This window comes from Zophobas morio, unplaced genomic scaffold, assembly GCF_036711695.1.
Source record: "Zophobas morio isolate AGI-343-1 ecotype UQ-CSIRO unplaced genomic scaffold, CSIRO_AGI_Zmor_V1 ptg000010l, whole genome shotgun sequence".
NCBI classification, from domain to species: domain Eukaryota; kingdom Metazoa; phylum Arthropoda; class Insecta; order Coleoptera; family Tenebrionidae; genus Zophobas; species Zophobas morio.
Window position 1 is genome coordinate 5,977,472 of NW_026972115.1, and position 19,688 is coordinate 5,997,159.

Genomic DNA, 19,688 nt, shown 5'->3' on the forward strand with positions numbered 1-19,688 from the left:
AAAAATAATGAGTTATAGTCAGAGATTTATTATTATAAGTAGTTCATTTTTGAAGGGCGTAGGCAAAATTATGCAAGACAATATACACACATTAAAGACGACAATTATATTTTCGATTCGAATAATCCACGATTACATATTAAAACAAAATAAACAAGCAATTTTAAGTTAACAATAATGTGACATTTTAAGGACACAACTTTTTGGTCAAAACGTCCATGTTGACGTTGATTTTTTTGCAAACATTGTAACGCATGAAAATTGTTAACTCTTTTACCGATTTTTTCCATCTTGCAGTCTCAATCCGGGGACATACCGTAAATTACAGAAACACTTTTTATGTGTTTTTTATACCTCGGCTGCGTCTCGAATAAAAATAAAACCCGTCTCAGTTTATGTTTGCAAAATAAAAATATCAAATGAACGAATCAGTTTTACTAACGTTATTACAATGAAGCGGCATTTTACCGTAACAAAACTCATTTTTCACGAATCCCTATAGAAATAATATCCTTCGAATTATGTGGTCGTAAAGAATTTATCTCTTGTCGAGCCGACAATAAACAATATTTTATTTTAACGTTGATAAGAAAAATAGAAAACACTTCCTTGTGGTTGTTCCTGGTGTACGAAGAAAATCAGAAGCAAAAAGTGGTTGTTTATATCATCATCGGGCATTTTTGAAATAGTCTTACTGGAAGCAGTAAGGAGTGACAATTAATTTCATCAACTTTCCAACAATGCAATGCGTAACTACTAAAACAAACAGTTTTACTTGTCGATCTATTACAAAAATTGTCAACCTTTCTGAGAAAAAAAATTAATCACGCGCATTCCTGACCTCGATAACAATTAGAACAAGTCAAAGATCGTCGATTAAGCACAACATTGCCATTTGTTAGTCACAGCGTCGTCCTTGCGATTTAACACGGTATTTCCCTATAGTAAAACCAACCTTGAACAGTGTTGTTGAACTTGTTCATGCTAATATTTCAACATCGCTTTGGTTGGTTATTACCGTTATTAGTGTCACCACCACAAATGTCTTTCATAAAAAATGTCGAAACGCAAAATCAGCAAAACAATGATATTGCATCGAACAATAATAATTAGCCTAATTTAGGTAAACGCCAGCGTTTTCAGTCTTATTATTATTAGTCAACGCAAAAATGACATGAATCACCGTAATTGCGGCACGAGCATGCTCATCGAGTGAAAGGACAATTCAAACACTGTAAACAACAAACAGACATTTAACCCAGTTAATTACAAGCAAGATTACGCAACCCCGTCTCCGATTTTCACACCCCTTTGAATATCCCGTAGTTCGGGGGCAGCGGCGGCGGCTTGTCCACATCCGGCCCGTACTTCTCCAACCCGAACTCCGGCTTGCTGGGTATCCACCCGTACTGGTGGTTGGTGGTCTGCGGAACAGGAGCGATGCTCCTGCGGTCCTTCTCTCCCGTGTCCTTATTAACTTCGTTCAAGAACTCCGAGGTCTTCGAGATTTCCTCCAGCTTCCGGTGCAGCTCCCTGAAAACACACATCAGTCTGACGAAGAAGTCGCCACAGTCGTACTCGTATTCGTCCAGAACCCAGCCCCATTTCCTCTTCCAGAGTTTGTTGGTTCGCTGGGTCGCGCGCTCGTGGGTTCGAAGCATGCGGTCCTCGAGGACCGCGTTCTTGATTCGCTTGACGTCGGAGGATTTGCCAAAAGCCATTTTGTAATAGTGTCAAAAATGATGGAGTTGTGTCATTAAGATGCCACTTGATGGAATGAGGGGTAAATAGAAAGTCATTAACGGTGCTGCGATAATAGGAAGATTGCTTGAAATGAGGAAATTTTGACGATTTGATTTTGTAAACGATTTTGACATAGGTTGTTGGTGCCTAGTTTTGGTCGCTTTCAGTTTGCACTGTTCATTAAGGAAATGTAATAGTGTGCAAAAGCGGTGTTTGTGGGGATTGGGTGACAAAATTTACTAGTGTTTGACAAAAAAAAAGTGTAAACGGAATTGTTGTGGTACTGCAGCAGTCTGGTTAACTTTGAAACTTTGTGAACAATTTTGATAAATAATATTGATACCGTTTTCAAATTACACCAAAATTGAAAAATTGAAACATTTTCAATGACAAAAATCGGTAAACCGAAAAATTGAAAAATCTATAAATCGAGAAATTAAACAATCTAAAAATTAAACAATTTAAAAATAGAAGAATTGGAAAACCAAAAAATCTAAACCGGGAACTTGAAAAATCGAATAATCGAGAAATCAAAACATCAAGGAAAACAAAAAAATTAACGGAAAATCTAGAACTTAAAAATTGAAAAATTAAAATACCTATCGAAAAATTGAAAAACCGAGAAATGGAAACATCAAAAAATGAAAAAATTGAAGAACCGAAACATTGCAAAATCCCAGAACTGAAATACTGAAAAACTGAAAAATGGAAGGAAAATTGAAAATTCGAAAAAGTGAAAAAATTCAAAACTGAAATCTTGAAAAACCTAAAAGTGGAAAGAAAATTGCAGAATCGAAAAAGTGAAAAAATCCAAAACTGAAACAGAAAAATTCAGAAATCGAAAAATAGAAAAATCGAAAAATTTAGAAACGTCAAAAATTGAAAACTGAAAAATAAAAAAATTTAAAAATCGTAAAACTGAAATATCGGAAAATTGAGGAATTGAAAAATGAAGAAATTCGAGAAACCGAAAATATGAAGAATCGTGAAATCGAAGAATCGATAAATTGAAAAATCCCAACAGTAATATGTCGAAAAATTGAGAAATCGAAATCGAGCAAAATTGAAGTATCGCAAAGTTAATAAATTGAAAAACTGAAAATTTTTGAAAAAAAAATCGTATTAAAAACTAAAAATTCAAAAAATCGAGAAATTGAACAATCAAAAAATCAAAACATTGAAATCCCAGTAAGTTGATAAATAGGAAAATTTAAGAATTGAACAACAAAAAAAATCTAAACCTGAAAACTCAGAAAATCGAATGATCGAGAACTCAAAACATCAAAGAAAACAAAAAAAAAATATCGAAAAAATTAAAAACCGAGAAAACACAATATCAAAATTTTGAAAAATTGAAGAAACGAAATATTGCAAAGTTCCAAAGCTGAAATTTCAGCTTTGGAATTTTGTAATATTTCTTACAGGTTATCTCATTACTCAAAATCAGTTTTATCTCAGAAGGTGATGATTGTTTTAATCCTTAGAAACTTAAAGCATGTTTAAAATGGTACATTTTTGCACGGAAATATGGATTTTCCAATTAGGCTCCGCCCCTTAATATATGTACAGTTGTACATAGTATTCTTTGAATATACCCGATACTCAAACAAATGTCTTACATAGTAGTTTCCTGTAGAGAAATAATAAGAATTTTGCATTTAAATAAAAAAAAAATCTCGACAATTAAGAAAAATCATCACAATTGCGACAGGGTGGGTGGGCGGGGCTTATATTTTGCCTTCTCTTTCTTAATTTACATAGCCATTTATTCATAACAAGAAACTTAAAACATGTTTAAAATGGTAAATTTAAGCCCCGCCCCTCGATTTGACGACAAATAAAAAATTCATCACAATCGAAAATTGAGAACGAGGCGGGTATGGGTGGAGCCTAATCTTTGGCTGTATTTTTTTCTTAAAATACACAGTATTTTTTGAAAAACACGATACTCAAAAATATCTTTTTAATATCTGGTAGAGAAATACAACGAATAAAAAAATCATCACAATTGAGATAGGGTGGGTGGGCGGGGCTTATATTTTACCTTCTTTTCTTAATATATATAGCCATCTTTTCATAACAAGAAATTTAAAACCTGGTTAAAATGGTTTTGGCAAGGAAACATGGATTTTGCAATTATGGGGCGGGGCCTAATTGCAAAATTGATATTTTCTTGTACAAATTTTCCATTTTAAACATGTTTTAAAAAAGACGAAATCTGAGCCCGCCCACTCGCCCTGCCTCAATAGAGATGATTTTTTTTATTCGTCGTTAACCAAGATTAACTGCAAAGTAAACCTTTCACAAGAAACTAAAAACATGTTTTTGAGTATCGTGTTAAAGGAATACTATGTATATTAAAAAAAAAACCGGAAAATATAAACCCCGCCCACCCACCCCATCTCAATTGTAATGATTTTTTTAATTATTAGAAAATTAAAGCACATTCAAAATGGTAAATCTTTGTAAAGAAATATGGATTTGGCAATTAGGCTTCGCCTCTATGCCTGCCAACAAATGAAAATTTCATTACTATTTAGATCATTGATGAGCTTAATTTTTGGTTTTCATTTTTTCTTTATATACAAGGTACTCTTTTAATAACACGAGACTCAAACATATCTCTTACATGGTAGCTTCTTGTAGAAAAGTAATAAGAATTTGGCATAAAAGTTTTGAAAAAAATATCTCGACAATTAAAAAGAATCATCACAATCGAGATAGGGCGGGTGGGCGGGGTTTATATTTTGCCTTTTTATTCTTAACATACATAGCCATTTTTTCATAACAAGAAACTTAAAACATATTTAAAATGAAAAATTTGTATAAGGAAATATCGATTTTGCGATTAGGCTCCGCCCGATAATTGCAAAATCCATATTTCCATATTGAAAAACCTAAAAATTAAAGAATCGAAACAGTGAAAAAATCCCAAACTGAAACATTGAAAAATTGAGAAATGGAGAAATGGGAAAATCAAAAAAATTGGTCTAAAGAGTTTAGACAGCACTTCCCTCGCTATCGGAAACGTGACGACTGCATACCTATTATGTTTTTTTTTTCACATTAGATTTCAAAGCATTCGGTTTTGTAATTCCTGATTAAATCAATAAAATAAATTAATTTTAAGGTCACCCTATATATCCGAATCCAAAAAATATGAATGGGATGATAAATTACAAGAAGAGACTCATCATATTTTGTACATTTTAGATAGGATTTATTCAGCAAAATTTTGAGATGACGTGATCAATTTTTTAGAGGGGATAAGTAAATATATTGTGACTAAAACGGTCCTGGTTTAATAACAGAAAAATATTGTTCGTCTATGAAACAAGCTCGTCTTAGACAAAGTATTCGTAAAAAAAATATGTCGTATGCTGGTCCCGACTACGATTATATGGTTTAAGGCTCGCGTCTGGATCGGTTTCGCCCTATATTAAATACATTGAAAACATCGTCGTGGTTTCCGGAGTTGCATTTTAAAAATACGGGATATATCGCTTTAAAAAAATTATATTTCGAATTAACAAACTTGAGTCCAGGGGACCTCCATATTTATATTCATATCTAGTCCGCAGTTTTTACAAAAAAAAATTATAAAGTTGACCAATTTTTACACCAGATTTAACCGGTACATTGATGCATTTTTTGAAGAAGTGCTGAAGTGATTTGCATTCTGAGATAGGAGGTCCCCTGGGGAAAAGTGTGAGCTTTCTTTTGATACCATTTATAATCCTAAAAAATTCACAACTGAGGTAAATAACTCTCGAAAAGACAGAATCTGTTGAAACGAGAAATCGGCATTAAACGAGCTATGATGCCGTAGCAGAATACAGGTTTACTTAGATTCTGGTTTGGTTGCAGACTTAATAAAATATAATAAAATAATAATAGGTCTCAAATCTGATACCACAGATGCTTTTGGTTTCTTAGGCAATGGAATAATTGTAGCTATTTTCCACTGATTTGGAAATATGCCAGTTTTAAAGGAATGATTCATTATGTGTGTTAAGGCTGATTGACAGTAAGGAAAAACAATTTTTACCATTTTTAGGGTCATTTGATCTACACCAGCTGCATTTGAATGAATTCTATTGATGGTATCCTTAATCTCAACTTCTGTAATTGGTTCAAACTGGAGTTCATTTGTTATGCCTGGACGTATGTTATTCTCAAAAAAGGACATTGTGTCTTGGCTAACAGAATGGTTATTGTTTTGCTCAATTAGGTACTGGTTAAATTGATCGGGTGTGATATTCTCTGAAATGATTTTAATTGGTTTTTTGTGAATATTTAGCTTCTCAAGAGTTTGCCATAATTGTTTCGGACTTCTGTTACAAACATGAATTCGATGTCTCATATAGGCAATTTTTTCTTTTTTAATGGCTTCGGTAACAAGTTTACACAGTTCTTTATAGTATATACGATGATTTTCATGCCGAGTAACTTTGTATTTTTCGTAAGCTCTATTTTTTATTTTAATCATTTGCTTTATAGTTTCAGTTATGTAGGGTGTATGACAGTCTTTAGACTACAGTAAAGCATTTGACACAATAAATCATGATCTTTTGTTAGCTAAATTGAACTATTACGGATGTAGTAATTTAGTTGTTAATTGGTTTCGAAGTTATCTTAAATGTAGAAAGCAAATCGTTAAAATTGGAAAGAAAACATCTGGAATAACCAACATTACTGAGGGAGTCCCGCAGGGTAGTGTACTGGGTCCTGTGCTCTTTACTATTTTCACAGCCGATATGCTTTGCTGCATTCTACCGAAATTTGTGTTTCATTTGTATGCAGATGACACGCAGCTGTATACATCTTTCAACGTACAAGAAACATTTCAAGCGGCGGTTTCCATTAACAAACAAATCAATGACATCATTAGTTGGAACGGACGTAATGGGTTACATCTGAATAGGAAGAAATGTGAAGCACTATGCATTGGTTCAGTACATAATATTAGTCGTGTACTACCTGATTTAAAGAGATTAATCAAAATAGAAGATGATAATTTACAGTTTAGAGACAGTATAAAAATTTTAGGAGTCCACATAGATAGTCAATTAAAATTTCATCACCACGTGAATTATGTACTAAGCAAATGTTATCCAAAATTTGGGTATTTGTATCAATTCAAGAATTATTTAGATAGCAATGTCAAGTGGAAATTGTGTAATACTTTACTGATCTCTAATTTTGATTATTGCTCATCCGTTTATTATCAACACCTTACAAAGGAATTCAAATATAAATTACAGCTAATGCAAAACACATGTCTTCGATTTAGCTATTTATTACCATTCAGAGAACATATCACACCTAACTATTTCAAACTAGCCATTTTAAAAATTGAAGAAAGATTTAATTTGATATACATAAGGGCCGTATATAGCATAATCAAAAAGGGAGAACCAGTGTATTTAATAAAATGTCTAAGAAGGAGAGAAGATATACACCAGCGCAATCTTAGAAATAAAGAGCCCTATGATATTCCTAAACACGCTACAGAAAAATTTAAAGCTTCATTTTCATATATTTGTACAAAAATTTTAAATGAATACGGTGACAAAATTGTAAGTAGTAATAGTTTTATTTCTTTAAAAACTCAAATTGTTGCATATTTTCTATCGAAATATTTAAGTTAAAATAAAATAACATATTTGTTTTAAGTTTATTTAGGCTTTAGAGGGGATGCTGAAAAACGCACAAAGTGCGATGCATCATCCTTTTAGAATACAATCCTGTATTGTTTCTAATAAATATTATTATTATTATTATTATTATAATTTAATGTGGACCTTGTCCACCAGGGGGAGCTGTTTTTACTCAGCGATTTATCGGAATAAAATTTTGATATCGCATTTCCGATTTTACAATACCATTTCGGTTTTTAGAAGTGACAAAATAACGTATCCATCTTTTTTACTGTTTTAGTAAAAAAGATGGATACGTTAAAAGTTAGTTATTAAGTATGTTTTATTTAAGAGATCAAAAGGTATTTACAATCCTCCGCAGCTGAGGCACATATAAATCTGTTTTATATTAATTATTTTTTATCCTCTATGAAAAAATAAAATTGAAACGTGTTTTATTATATATACTCTGAAACGTCATTGAGTTGTTGGTGAAGATGAAAGAAGTAAAACGATGTCAAAGTTTTGTAATCATAATCAACCTACGCCGATATAGGTATGATTAAAAAGAGATGAATTGATGGCAGGTAGAAAAGCATATTATCTTCTGTAGGACAGTAACAGAACAAATCGGGTTAGCGACTTTCTATCCAGACTGTAATACTCAGTATAATTTATATATGTTTTAGGTAGACACTGACAAAGTGGTAGTAACATTGGCAACTGTTCCAAAACTGAGTTTTGCCGAAAAAAGTTACTTTACGTGCATTTCAAACAATAGGACTCTACCATTTCTACCAGCCAGATGTAAACAACCACCTACAATAAATTTAACAACTTTTGTTTGTCACCGGAAGTGGGACTGGTATTGCGGACTGAAATTATCCCTTGTACACGCTTTCGACTCCATTTGAGTAACAATTTTTTTCCGAATTTAAAATTACGTTCAAGCTGTTGTTCAAGCCTAAAATAAAATTTAAAATTAAATCTTTCCGAAACAGTATGGCAAATATGTAGTGAACAAAAAATATTTACACCTTATACAAAAAAATGAGGTTTACGATGCGCAAGCATATGATATACGTAAAATTAAAAGTGCAAGTCAAAGTTAATATGCATACAAAATAGCAGCTGCTTCTATTAAAAATTTAAAATTAATTATTTAAATCCTTACAAAACGATATACTAACAAACAGTTTAAGCAAAGTCAAATTTTTAAATAAACTGCCTTCTGCCATGCAGTTAGCCGCCAAAATAATTAACATGAATATTTTAGTACTTACATAAAAAACCACCGTTGAATGCTTAGAATTACTTGCATACAACGTACTAATGATTTGCGTTGAAGAAAGTAAAAAATTTTGCTATGTGGCTAATAGCTTCAAGGACACGCTATTATTCATTTTCAAACGATTGCGGCTAATAATTTTAACAATTTATTGTTATTTACTTGGTAAATATATTTTTATTTTTATTACTATTGTTTTGTTGCAAACGATAAAGTAAATAACAAAACCAAACTCTTATACATTATTAAGTTTAAGAAAAATTTTCCGCCAAAAATATTCTATTTGTAATGAATGGGCATCTCCGAGAGTGCAGATAGTAGGAAAATAATAAAAATATTTACTTATACCGGAAATATTGTTAATTCTCTTATTTCAAGTTTAGCCTACAAATGTGGCAAATCCCTCCCGTTCGTAAATAGTACCTTGGCGCGACCAATTTTTGCTTTACATGATGTTCCTGTAATTCAGACAAACAACACATCCTTGATAGGAATAAATCACATATCTACAGATGATTCCCCGACAGTAGGAGGTACTTTAATATTTACATATATTTAATATATTTACCGAAAACAATTTAAGTACGGAAACAAAATAAATAACTGGAAAGAATTAACTGTAGCCAAAATAGGAAAATGAATCAGTGAGTTTTACATCTTTCCGGTTTTGAACGGTCAAGGGTAAATTCAGGTACCCGGGTTTTGTTTGCAATTATTATGGCTAGACAGGCACTGCGGCTTGTGTACTAAAACTTATTTCCGTACAGTAAAATGTAGAATTCTACGGATCGGTGCTGCATTTATTCACATTTTAGCAATTCACTAACAGGAGGCAGCATCTCCCGGGTCGTTTTATTCTCACTTTGACCAGGCAGATATTTGGCCTCCAGACGCGAGCCTTAAATATTTTTTAGAAAATCCTGTCATGGATGTAGAAACATTTGTGACAGCCAAAGAGGTTTTTTTGAGAAAATTATCTTTGAATTTAGACCAAATTGAAATAGACATTAGGCAACAGGCACATTTGGGTAAAAGAAAGAGGAATTAGGGTTACGGCTTCAAATTTTGGACGTATTTACAAACTTAGACCGACTACAGCAATAGCTGAAACTGTGGAGTCTCTGTTGTACAGTACATTTAGAGGTAATAGTCATACATACTATGGACAGCAAAGTGAGGAAAAAGCTGTCAAGTGTTTTGAAATAAATAAAAATATAAAAACTGAACGGTGTGTCTTGTTTATTTCAAAACAATTTCCTTACTTGACTGCTAGTCCAGACAGGGTTCTAGAGGATAGGAGTGCATTAGTCGAAATTAAATGCCCTTCAAAATCGCAAGATTTGTCTCCCGAAGAAGCGGTTAGAAAAAAAATAATCAAATTTTGTACATTGACAAACAGAGAATTGAAACTAAAAAAAAATCATGATTACTACTTTCAAGTCCAGGGACAAATGCTTGTTACGGGTATTTCACAAGTTTATTTTGTTGTGTGGACACCCAAAAGAATAATTATAGAAAAAAATTATAAAGACGAAGAAATATGTAAAAAGATGGCAGATAAACTTGGCAGATTTTACTTTGGCGCATTATTGCCCGAAATAATTGATTTAAGAAGAAAGGGGAACCTGCCTTTGCCAGAGATTTTTTTAAAATAAATAAAATTTGTTTCTATTTTTTTATGTACTTTAATAATTTACTAGGAGCACATTTTTCATCACCAAGACTTGCATATTTTTATTATAAATATATTCTGAAAATGATCTCTCGGCAAATGAAAACATATACGAGCACTTTTTTCGAGTAAACAGTGAAGGGAGAAGTTACTGGGCGTAGGGCTTTTTTAAAACACCTCCTTTCTGGGAGAAGTAGTAGATACACTTAGCTACTTATACGTGTTAAACAAAAGCTGTATTTTATATATTTTTTATTATTATTATAAATATGTTTATTAGTTTTATTAATTAACAAAGCAAAATATATATTAACAATAATATTACAATGAATTTTTAGTAATCATGTGTATTGAATTCAGGATCCTGAGTGGAGTAAAAATATTATAGTTCCCCAGTTTTAATTCGGTTTTATGATAGTACCTCTTTGCGTAAAAGTTAATTTCCTTAACAATAGATTACTGCGGCCGGTCCTGGCGACTTGTTATAAAACTGAGTTCCTTGCCATAAATTAGAAAAATCAGTCGAGAACTCTAACAATCAGCTTATGGTAGAGCAGCGATAAGGGTTTCACCTGGAAAGTCGCTTCCGTAAATTTTAGTGGTGCTCCTATCGGCAAAGTACTGAACTAACTGCTCAAATTCTGTCGAATTGATACCCATTTTTTTCAATAATTGTTAGTTTTTGTTAAAAACTCTGGTAACCAATAGATCATTAATTTTCCTCTGATTTTTCTGTCGATTTTTCGACGTATTTTGCATTAATTTGTGGTATATTTTGATTTTAATAAACACATTATTATTTAAACAAATTGTACCACTAACAAACATTTAATGACTCTGCGCCCTGTAAAAAGTGATGTTTTATCCATGTGCGAATTTTCAAGCGATTTTATGATGGTTATGACTCAAAAAACTCGAAAAGAAAACATACAATGGTGCTTTTTTACGATATTTCTCAGCCATATTTTTTTAGTTGATTGAACTGGTCTCTGCGCTCTAGATTATGAAAAAAGCTGCAGTTTGATGTATGTTACATCTATATTAATATTATTTTTTCATACAAAAAACCAAAAAAAAGTTATACCTCTTCTAGCGAGTCCCCTTAACATGTCCTTGTGTCTGTATATTGAGTTGCCTACTTCACTTAAAAGAAAATATAAGTAAATAAAGGCTTTCTACAATTACGAAAAATGTTTAACATGTAAAATTGTGATGTCTGTCTAAAATCTTTATTATAAAAATTCTGTGTAAAGTTGTAATTAAGATAACACTTTATGTATATATTTTAATGACGTGTATAAACAATTTAGGTGCAAAAATACGAAAATAAATTATAATAATAATTATTATTACTATTATTTACTGTAATATCAGGTTGTCATTTGATACAGCTCTTGTGACAATATTCAAAACATGGAGAAGATCATAAGAACTCTGGATCTAGTTTCTTCTGAAGTCGTTTCAAGCTGTCCCTTTTATAATTGTTAGGAAAGTCCGTTACAGTCGCCGTCTGATAACTTTCTCGTCGCTGACATACCTCCCTATTTGAGTTGAACGGGTATTTTTTAAAGATGTACCTAAAAACACACCCATAGACTCGAGTGTCAGCTATAGTGTAACAACAGACGCTAGAAGAAGATATCCCAGGCAAATTAAAGTGACAGCAGTCATTATTATTAAACATAAACCAGTGACTTTTTGAAAGAAGCTCCAGTCTTTTTCGGTGTACGAACCTCTCGGAAGCAAACGATAACGTTTACCACTTTTGACATCTTCAAGTAACATTTCGTAAGATTGGGTCTTCATAAAAACTGCTACATTACGAGGGATTTGTGCTTTAACGTAACCATTTTGTTCTTGTTGTAGGTTTGTTACATTCCAGTTGGAGTTCGCATCGTCAGGGTTAATTAAAATAGTAAAATTCGAGCTTTCGGTTGTAGCACCATCTGGTGTCGGTACGTGTAACTCATAGTTTGTTTCTGACCATACTTTTATAATAGGGTTCCCCGACAAATTAAACTCTGGAGGCTTCGTTTCCACTTCAATAGTTACTTGTTCGCTTTGACAGTTTACACTCGACACGACTAATTCAACTTTGCCTTCTCTGCCAACTGAAATCTGAAAAATCGTTGAACATTTTACAAAAACTGATTGAATTGACTCACGTTAAATTCGCCGTTGGAATTTTGTGAGCTTTCGTTTTGGACCCGAATGGAGAGGTTGTTTAGGTGATGCCACCGGAAAGATATTTCTGGTGGAGATGGTACTACAGTGAAATTTTGCAGAATGTCTTTTACTAAAACATAATAAATATTTATAAGAACAAATAGTTGTGTAGCTAACCCAGGGGCACAGAGGAAAGTTCAACAGACTTGGGGGCTCCCAGTTTTTTGACTTTTCGATTTTTTGCTCGAACCTCAATTTTAGTTATGTTAGGTTCTAGTTGTATGTTTGTAGAAATGAAAGTGTCACGGTTGTCATTATCTGGTGGTATTGTTGAGTTCCCTTGAGAGATAATGTATTTTGACACTTGACCGGTTGGTGGGTCCGGTGGTAACCATCGTAACCAGACGGTACTACTATTCCGACAGTCAATTGTCAGGTTTCGAACTTCCTTGGGTGCTACAAAATTATGTTATACTTTTGTAGATTTTAACTTTATCTGAGTTGTATACTGTCTGGAGCAGTTTGAAGTTGGTATGTTTTCGACCGCTGATAATTCATTCTTGTCGCTGTTACTATTACACTGTAATTTCTAGACGCTTGTAACTCTATATTCTCTTCAATAATTTTTTTGTGAACTTCCATGTGGTGCGTAAAACTGTTACCATCAGTGTACATAAAAGTGTAATTTATGGGTCCACTAAATTTTGAACAGCCCTTGAACGAAATCACCATTTTATTCTGGTTGTAGGTAATATTATCAGGCATTTCATTGTCGTCAACGGTTGTGGCAAGTGTGGTATTACTGATTTTGTCATAAAGGTGCCATCCTGTCCCATTTTGTAAAATGTATGCAAATATTGTGCAGGTTGTCGAAGGTTTTAAGTGTTTTATGACATAACCGGAAAGCACACTTGTTGCAGTATACTGGCAGAACGATTGTGTACACTGAAATGTGACCATTTTTTTTATGTAAATTCAGGGCAACTGTGTAAAAACATACCGTAAAATTAAAATGATATTTGGAGATTTCGTTTTTCGGTGGAAACCGTGTTAATCTTAAGCTGTTATTTGTTACTTGAGAGAAGTGTAATTCTGAAAGTTTTCACATTCAAAATGGAAAAAGTTTCAAGTGGACACCTTACTTTTGGGTGTGACCAGCTCAGGTATTTCTTGATCTGAGTAGTAGCGATCTGAGTTAATTAATAGTAGTCGTATTTTATACCGGAATTTTATTGTATCAACACTAGGGATCGTAAAAGTTTTGTCAACTAGGTCTTTGGAGCTACAGTATGTGCTAGAATTTTTAAAATGCGCGTCGTTTTCCTAAAAAGTATTAAAAATTACAAGAACCAACACTTTTAATGTCAATTTTTACTTCTTTGTACTGGATTATGCATTCTCGTGGCTGGCTGAAAGCATACGTAAAGTTCTCGACACGTATGGTTATGGAGTTGTTAGAAATGTTTTCAAGTATTGGAGCTTCCAGCACGACTGGGTTTTTAGATTTTCTTCTTCTGCTGTACTCGATGGAACCGGCGCAGTCTAAAATACCCCAAAATGAGACAAAAACAAATGTAGCAATAAAAATATAACACAGGCACAATCGTACAGACATGCTGATTAACTTGAGTAATTTTAAGTAAACCTTATTTTTTTTTATCAGTATGATTTGCGAGCGTGCAAATATTTGCAGTCGTGAAAACACCTATGTCTTGATGATTTGACAAACGTAATTTTTAGAAAAAAATCGAATTGACTAAATAAAAGTAATCTAATCATTCTCGTCAAGGCAAGTGGCGTGAACTTGGTTAAATACGCACGAAGTTAAACAAACGCATAATAACGTGAATCATTCTCTGTGTAAATGTTTGACGGTAGATTACTGATTAAAGAAAATATAACATTTTAATACATATATTGAAAGATAAAATTGCAAGCGTAATTAAAGAATAAATGAGTAAATATAAATCTAAAAAAACATGAGGTTAAACTTACATAACAAACAATTGAGTTCCATTATCAAAACCTTAAAATCTAAAAAATTAATAGTCTTTCAATAAACCGAAACGCTGAGAAATTAGTACCATAAATGAACAACGGTGGGAACATTAAATTCTCATGAAGTGCGAGGTTTCCCAAAACTATGGCAGAATAATCAGAAAACGGGATCATATAATAATAAACCCAAAATAAAATGATCAACTGCAAAGAAATCAGATAAAAGTGGTTCCGATTCAGAAACTTCCCAAAATACATTTAAAATATCCGTGTCACGAACGCAGGGGTTGACTCCTTAAACCGAGAAAGCATTGGATAGATTTTCATAAAAAGGCGATCGGTAATTTATCGAAAAAATCCTTCCCGACGACCAAAAGCTGACGCAAGGCCAAGAGTACCACCCGCAAACGAGAACATCGCTAGACGAGGTATAACATTTTTTTGGTTTTTTGTATGAAAAAATGATATTAATATAGATGTATCTACATCAAACTGCAGCTTTTTTTATATTCTAGAGCGCAGAGACCAGTTCAATCAATTTAAAAAATATGGCTGAGAAATATCGTAAAAAAAGCACCATTGTATGTTTTCTTTTCAAGTTTTTTGAGTCATAACCATCATAGAATCGCTTGAAAATTCGCACATGGATAAAACATCACTTTTTACAGGGCGCAGAGTCTTTAAATGTTTGTTAGTGGTACAATTTGTTTAAATAATAATGTGTTTATTAAAATCAAAATATATCACAAATTAATGCAAAATACGTCGAATAATTTTAACAGGAATATCAGAGGAAAATTAATGATCTATTGGTTAGCAGAGGTTTGAATAAAAACTAACAATTATTGAAAAAAATGGGTATCAATTCGACAGAATTTGAGCAGTTGGTTCAGTACTTTGCCGATAGGAGCACCACTAAAATTTACGGAAGCGACTTTAAAGGTAAAACCCTTATCGCCTGTTTTACCATAAGCTGATTGTTAGAGTTCTCGACTGATTTTTCTAATTTATGGCAAGGAACTCAGTTTTATAACAAGCCGCCAGGACCGGCCGTGGTAATCTATTGTTAAGGAAATTAACTTTTACGCAAAGAGGTACTATCATAAAACTGAATTAAAACTGGGGAACTATAATATTTTTACTCCACTCAGGATCCTGAATTCAATACACATGATTACTAAAAATTCATTGTAATATTATTGTTAATATATATTTTGCTTTCTTAATTAATAAAACTAATAAACATATTTATAATAATAATAAAAAATATATAAAATACAGCTTTTGTTTAACACGTATAAGTAGCTAAGGGTATATACTACTTGTCCCAGAAAGGAGGTGCTTTAAAAAAGCCCTACGTCCAGTAACTTCTCCCTTCATTGTTTACTTGAAAAAAGTGCTCGTATATGTTTTCATTTGCCGAGAGGTCATTTTCAAAATATATTTATAATAAAAATATGCAAGTCTTGGTGATGAAAAATGTACTCCTAATAAATTATTAAAGTACATGAAAAAATAGAAACAAATTTCATTTATTTAAAAAGAATCTCTCGCAAAGGCAGGTTCCTCTTTCTTCTTGAATCAATTATTTCGGGCAATAATGCGCCAAAGTAAAATCTGCCAAGTTTATCTGCCATCTTTTTACATATTTCTTCGTCTTTATAAATTTTTTCTATATTAATTCCTCTGGGTGTCCACACAACAAAATAAACTTGTGAAATACCCGTAACAAGCATTTGTCCCTGGACTTGAAAGTAGTAATCATGATTTTTTTTTAGTTTCAATTATCTGTCTGTCAATGTATAACATTTGATTTTTTTTTTCTAACCGCTTCTTCGCGAGACAAATCTTGCGATTTTGAAGGGCATTTAATTTCCACTAATGCACTCCTATCCTCTAGAACCCTGTCTGGACTAGCAGCCAAGTAAGGAAATTGTTTTGAAATAAACAATCCAGTTTCAGTTTTTATATTTTTATTTATTTCAAAACACTTGACAGCTTTTTCCTCACTTTGCTGTCCATAGTATGTATGACTATTACCTCTAAATGCACTGTACAACAGAGACTCCACAGTTTTAGCTATTGCTGTAGTCGGTCTAAGTTTGTAAATACGTCCAAAATTTGAAGCCGTAACCCTAATTTCTCTTTCTTTTGCCCAAATGTGCCTGTTGCCTAGTGTCTATTTCAATTTGGTCTAAATTCAAAGATAATTTTCTCAAAAAACCTCTTTGGCTGTCACAAATGTTTCTACATCCATGACAGGATTTTCTAAAAAATATTTAAACCATAATCGCAGTCGGGACCAGCATACGTACATTTTTTTACGACATATTGTTTTACGAATACTTTGTCTAAGACGAGCTTGTTTCATAGACGAACAATATTTTTCTGTTATTAAACCATCACCGTTTTAGTCACAATATATTTACTTATCCCCTCTAAAAAATTGATGACGTCATCTCAACATTTTGCTGAATAAATCCTATCTAAATTGTATACAATATGATGAGTCTCTTCTTGTGATTTATCATTCCATTAATGTTTTTTGGATTTGCATATACAGGATGACCCCAAAAATTAATGAATGCGTAAATTTATTTTATTGAGTTAATCAGGAACTACAGAACCCAATGCTTTGAAATCTAATGTGAAAAAGAAAACATAATAGGCATGCAGTCGTCACGTTTCCGATAGCGAGGGAAGTACTGTCGAAACTCTTTAGACCATTTTTTTTATTTTCCCATTTCTCCATTTCTCAATTTTTCAATGTTTCAGTTTGGGATTTTTTCACTGTTTCGATTCTTTAATTTTTCTTCCATTTTTAGGTTTTTCAAGATTTCAGCTTTGGAATTTTGCAATATTTCGTTTCTTCAATTTTTCAAATTTTTGATATTGTGTTTTCTCGGTTTTTAAATTTTTCGATATTTTAATTTTTCAGTTTTTAAAGTTTTAGATTTTTAGATTTCTCACTATCTCGACTTTTCGATTTTTCCGTTCCATGATTTTTCAATTTGTCGAATTTTTAAATTTTAGATTTTTTTTTTCTTTGATGTTTTGAGTTCTCGATCATTCGATTTTCTGAGTTTTCAGGCTTGGGTTTTTTTTGTTGTTCAATTCTTGGATTTTTAAAATTTTTGTTTTTTAAATTTTCCTATTTATCAACTTACTGGGAATTCAATGTTTTCATTTTTTGATTTTTCAATTTATCGATTTTTTGAATTTTTAGTTTTTGATACAATTTTTTTTTTCAAAAATTTTCAGTTTTTCAATTTATTAACTTTACGATACTTCAATTTTGCTCGATTTCGATTTCTCAATTTTTCGACATATTACTGTTGGGATTTTTCAATTTATCGATTCTTCGATTTCTCGATTCTTCATATTTTCGGTTTCTCGAATTTCTTCATTTTTCGATTTCTCAATTTTCCGATATTTCAGTTTTACGACTTTAAATTTTTTTTATTTTTTAGTTTTCAATTTTTGACGTTTCTAAATTTTTCGATTTTTCAATTTTTCGATTAACTGATTTTTTGATTTTCCCATTTCTCTATTTCTTGATTTTTCAATTCTTTCTTCAATTGTGATTTTTCAATTTTTCGATTTCTGAATTTTTCAATGTTTCAGTTTTGGATTTTTTCACTTTTCCGATTCTTCAATTTTCTTTCCATTTTTATGTTTTTCAAGATTTCAGTTTTGAATTTTTTCACTTTTTCGATTTTTCAATTTTCCTTCCATTTTTCAGTTTTTCAGTATTTCAGTTCTGGGATTTTGCAAATTTTCAAATTTTTGATATTGTGTTTTCTCGGTTTTTAAATTTTTCGATATTTTAATTTTTCAGTTTTTAAAGTTTTAGATTTTTAGATTTCTCACTATCTCGACTTTTCGATTTTTCATTTCTATGATTTTTCAATTTGTCGAATCTTTAAATTTTAGATTTTTTGTTTTCTTTGATGTTTTGAGTTCTCGATCATTCGATTTTCTGAGTTTTCAGGTTTAGACTTTTTTGTTGTTCAATTCTTAAATTTTCATATTTATCAACTTACTGGGATTTCAATGTTTTGATTTTTTGATTGTTCAATTTCTCGATTTTTTGAATTTTTAGTTTTTAATACGATTTTTTTTTTCAAAAATTTTCAGTTTTTCAATTTATTAACTTTACGATACTTCAGTTTTGCTCGATTTCGATTTCTCAATTTTTCGACATATTACTATTGGGATTTTTCAATTTATCGATTCTTCGATTTCACGATTCTTCATATTTTCGGTTTCTCGAATTTCTTCATTTTTCAATTCCTCAATTTTCCGATATTTCAGTTTTACGATTTTTATATTTTTTTATTTTTCAGTTTTCAATTTTTGACGTTTCTAAATTTTTCGAAATTTCAAGATTTCAGTTTTGAATTTTTTCACTTTTTCGATTTTTCAATTTTCCTTCCATTTTTCAGTTTTTCAGTATTTCAGTTCTGGAATTTTGCAATGTTTCGGTTCTTCAATTTTTGGTGTTTCGATTTCTCGGTTTTTCAATTTTTCGATAGGTATTTTAATTTTTCAATTTTTAAGTTCTAGATTTTCCGTCAATTTTTTTGTTTTCCTTGATGTTTTGATTTCTCGATTATTCGATTTTTTAAGTTCTCGGTTTAGATTTTTTGGTTTTCCAATTCTTCGATTTTTAGATTGTTCGGTTCTGCGCATGTTGTTCTCAATGTCTGACAAGCGCAACGATATTTGCAATTTGCGAATATGCGAATTTTGTTCTTACGTTCGGGGATTGGTGGCCGAGTTTGATTATCTCTTCGAATAGTACTATGTGCAGATTAGGACATGCGTGTTAAATAATTAAGTTAAAGTGGTGCACAAGAAATGGATTATTTCTTCATATAGATAGCAAATATAATTTTTCCTTAGAAAATCATCTGGATCGATACAACGAATGAACTTCTCACTAAAGAAAATCCAGACATGAATCAAGTGTGAAGTATTTTTTTATTGACTTCTCTTAATTCCATAGAAACTAGAAATATTAAATAAACAACAGATACAGAGTAAACTCGACATTTCTTCCAGTAGGTTTATACGCAATAGAAAAAATTTAACCATTTTAAATTTTCGATGTAGGTAATTATGTACGTATTTTACGTAACTCTCACGGATTATGCTTGTTACATTAATTTTTTTAGGTAAT

At 31.8% G+C, this 19,688-nt stretch overlaps 2 protein-coding genes across 3 annotated transcripts; both read right to left on the bottom strand.

The window, feature by feature from the left end:
• Positions 1–1,264: 1,264 nt before the first annotated feature.
• LOC135126012 (uncharacterized) lies at positions 1,265–1,755 on the bottom strand. The gene is made up of 2 exons (XM_064051799.1): positions 1,579–1,755; positions 1,265–1,533 (listed from the first exon to the last, which is right to left on the bottom strand). Exons 1-2 carry the CDS (start codon positions 1,719–1,721, stop codon positions 1,302–1,304), a joined length of 375 nt encoding a protein of 124 aa, XP_063907869.1. The 5' UTR covers positions 1,722–1,755; the 3' UTR covers positions 1,265–1,301.
• A 9,846-nt stretch (positions 1,756–11,601) lies between these two features.
• LOC135126013 (uncharacterized) lies at positions 11,602–14,142 on the bottom strand. 2 transcript variants are annotated; one of them, XM_064051801.1, is made up of 9 exons: positions 14,102–14,128; positions 13,884–14,050; positions 13,651–13,831; positions 13,509–13,600; positions 13,018–13,453; positions 12,686–12,964; positions 12,508–12,638; positions 11,970–12,460; positions 11,602–11,919 (listed from the first exon to the last, which is right to left on the bottom strand). In XM_064051801.1, the coding sequence occupies exons 1-9, from the start codon at positions 14,121–14,123 to the stop codon at positions 11,766–11,768; spliced, it is 1,953 nt and encodes a 650-aa protein (XP_063907871.1). In that variant the 5' UTR covers positions 14,124–14,128; the 3' UTR covers positions 11,602–11,765. The 2 variants fall into 2 exon arrangements, with proteins under 2 accessions (XP_063907871.1, XP_063907870.1); XM_064051800.1 differs by having other exon boundaries at positions 13,884–14,142.
• Between the last annotated feature and the right edge of the window lie 5,546 nt (positions 14,143–19,688).

Excerpts from the sequence above, each read along its gene's own strand:
- LOC135126012 (XM_064051799.1), bottom strand. The coding sequence starts at position 1,721 with ATGGCTTTTGGCAAATCCTCCGACGTCAAGCGAATCAAGAACGCGGTC. Across the intron at positions 1,534-1,578 it reads TGGGTTCTGGACGAATACGA|GGAGCTGCACCGGAAGCTGG; the intron begins GTACGACTGTGG and ends GTGTGTTTTCAG.
- LOC135126013 (XM_064051800.1), bottom strand. The coding sequence starts at position 14,123 with ATGTCTGTACGATTGTGCCTGTGTTATATTTTTATTGCTACATTTGTT. Across the intron at positions 13,601-13,650 it reads TGAGCTGGTCACACCCAAAA|AATTACACTTCTCTCAAGTA; the intron begins GTAAGGTGTCCA and ends GAAAACTTTCAG. Across the intron at positions 13,454-13,508 it reads AATATCATTTTAATTTTACG|TGTACACAATCGTTCTGCCA; the intron begins GTATGTTTTTAC and ends GTCACATTTCAG.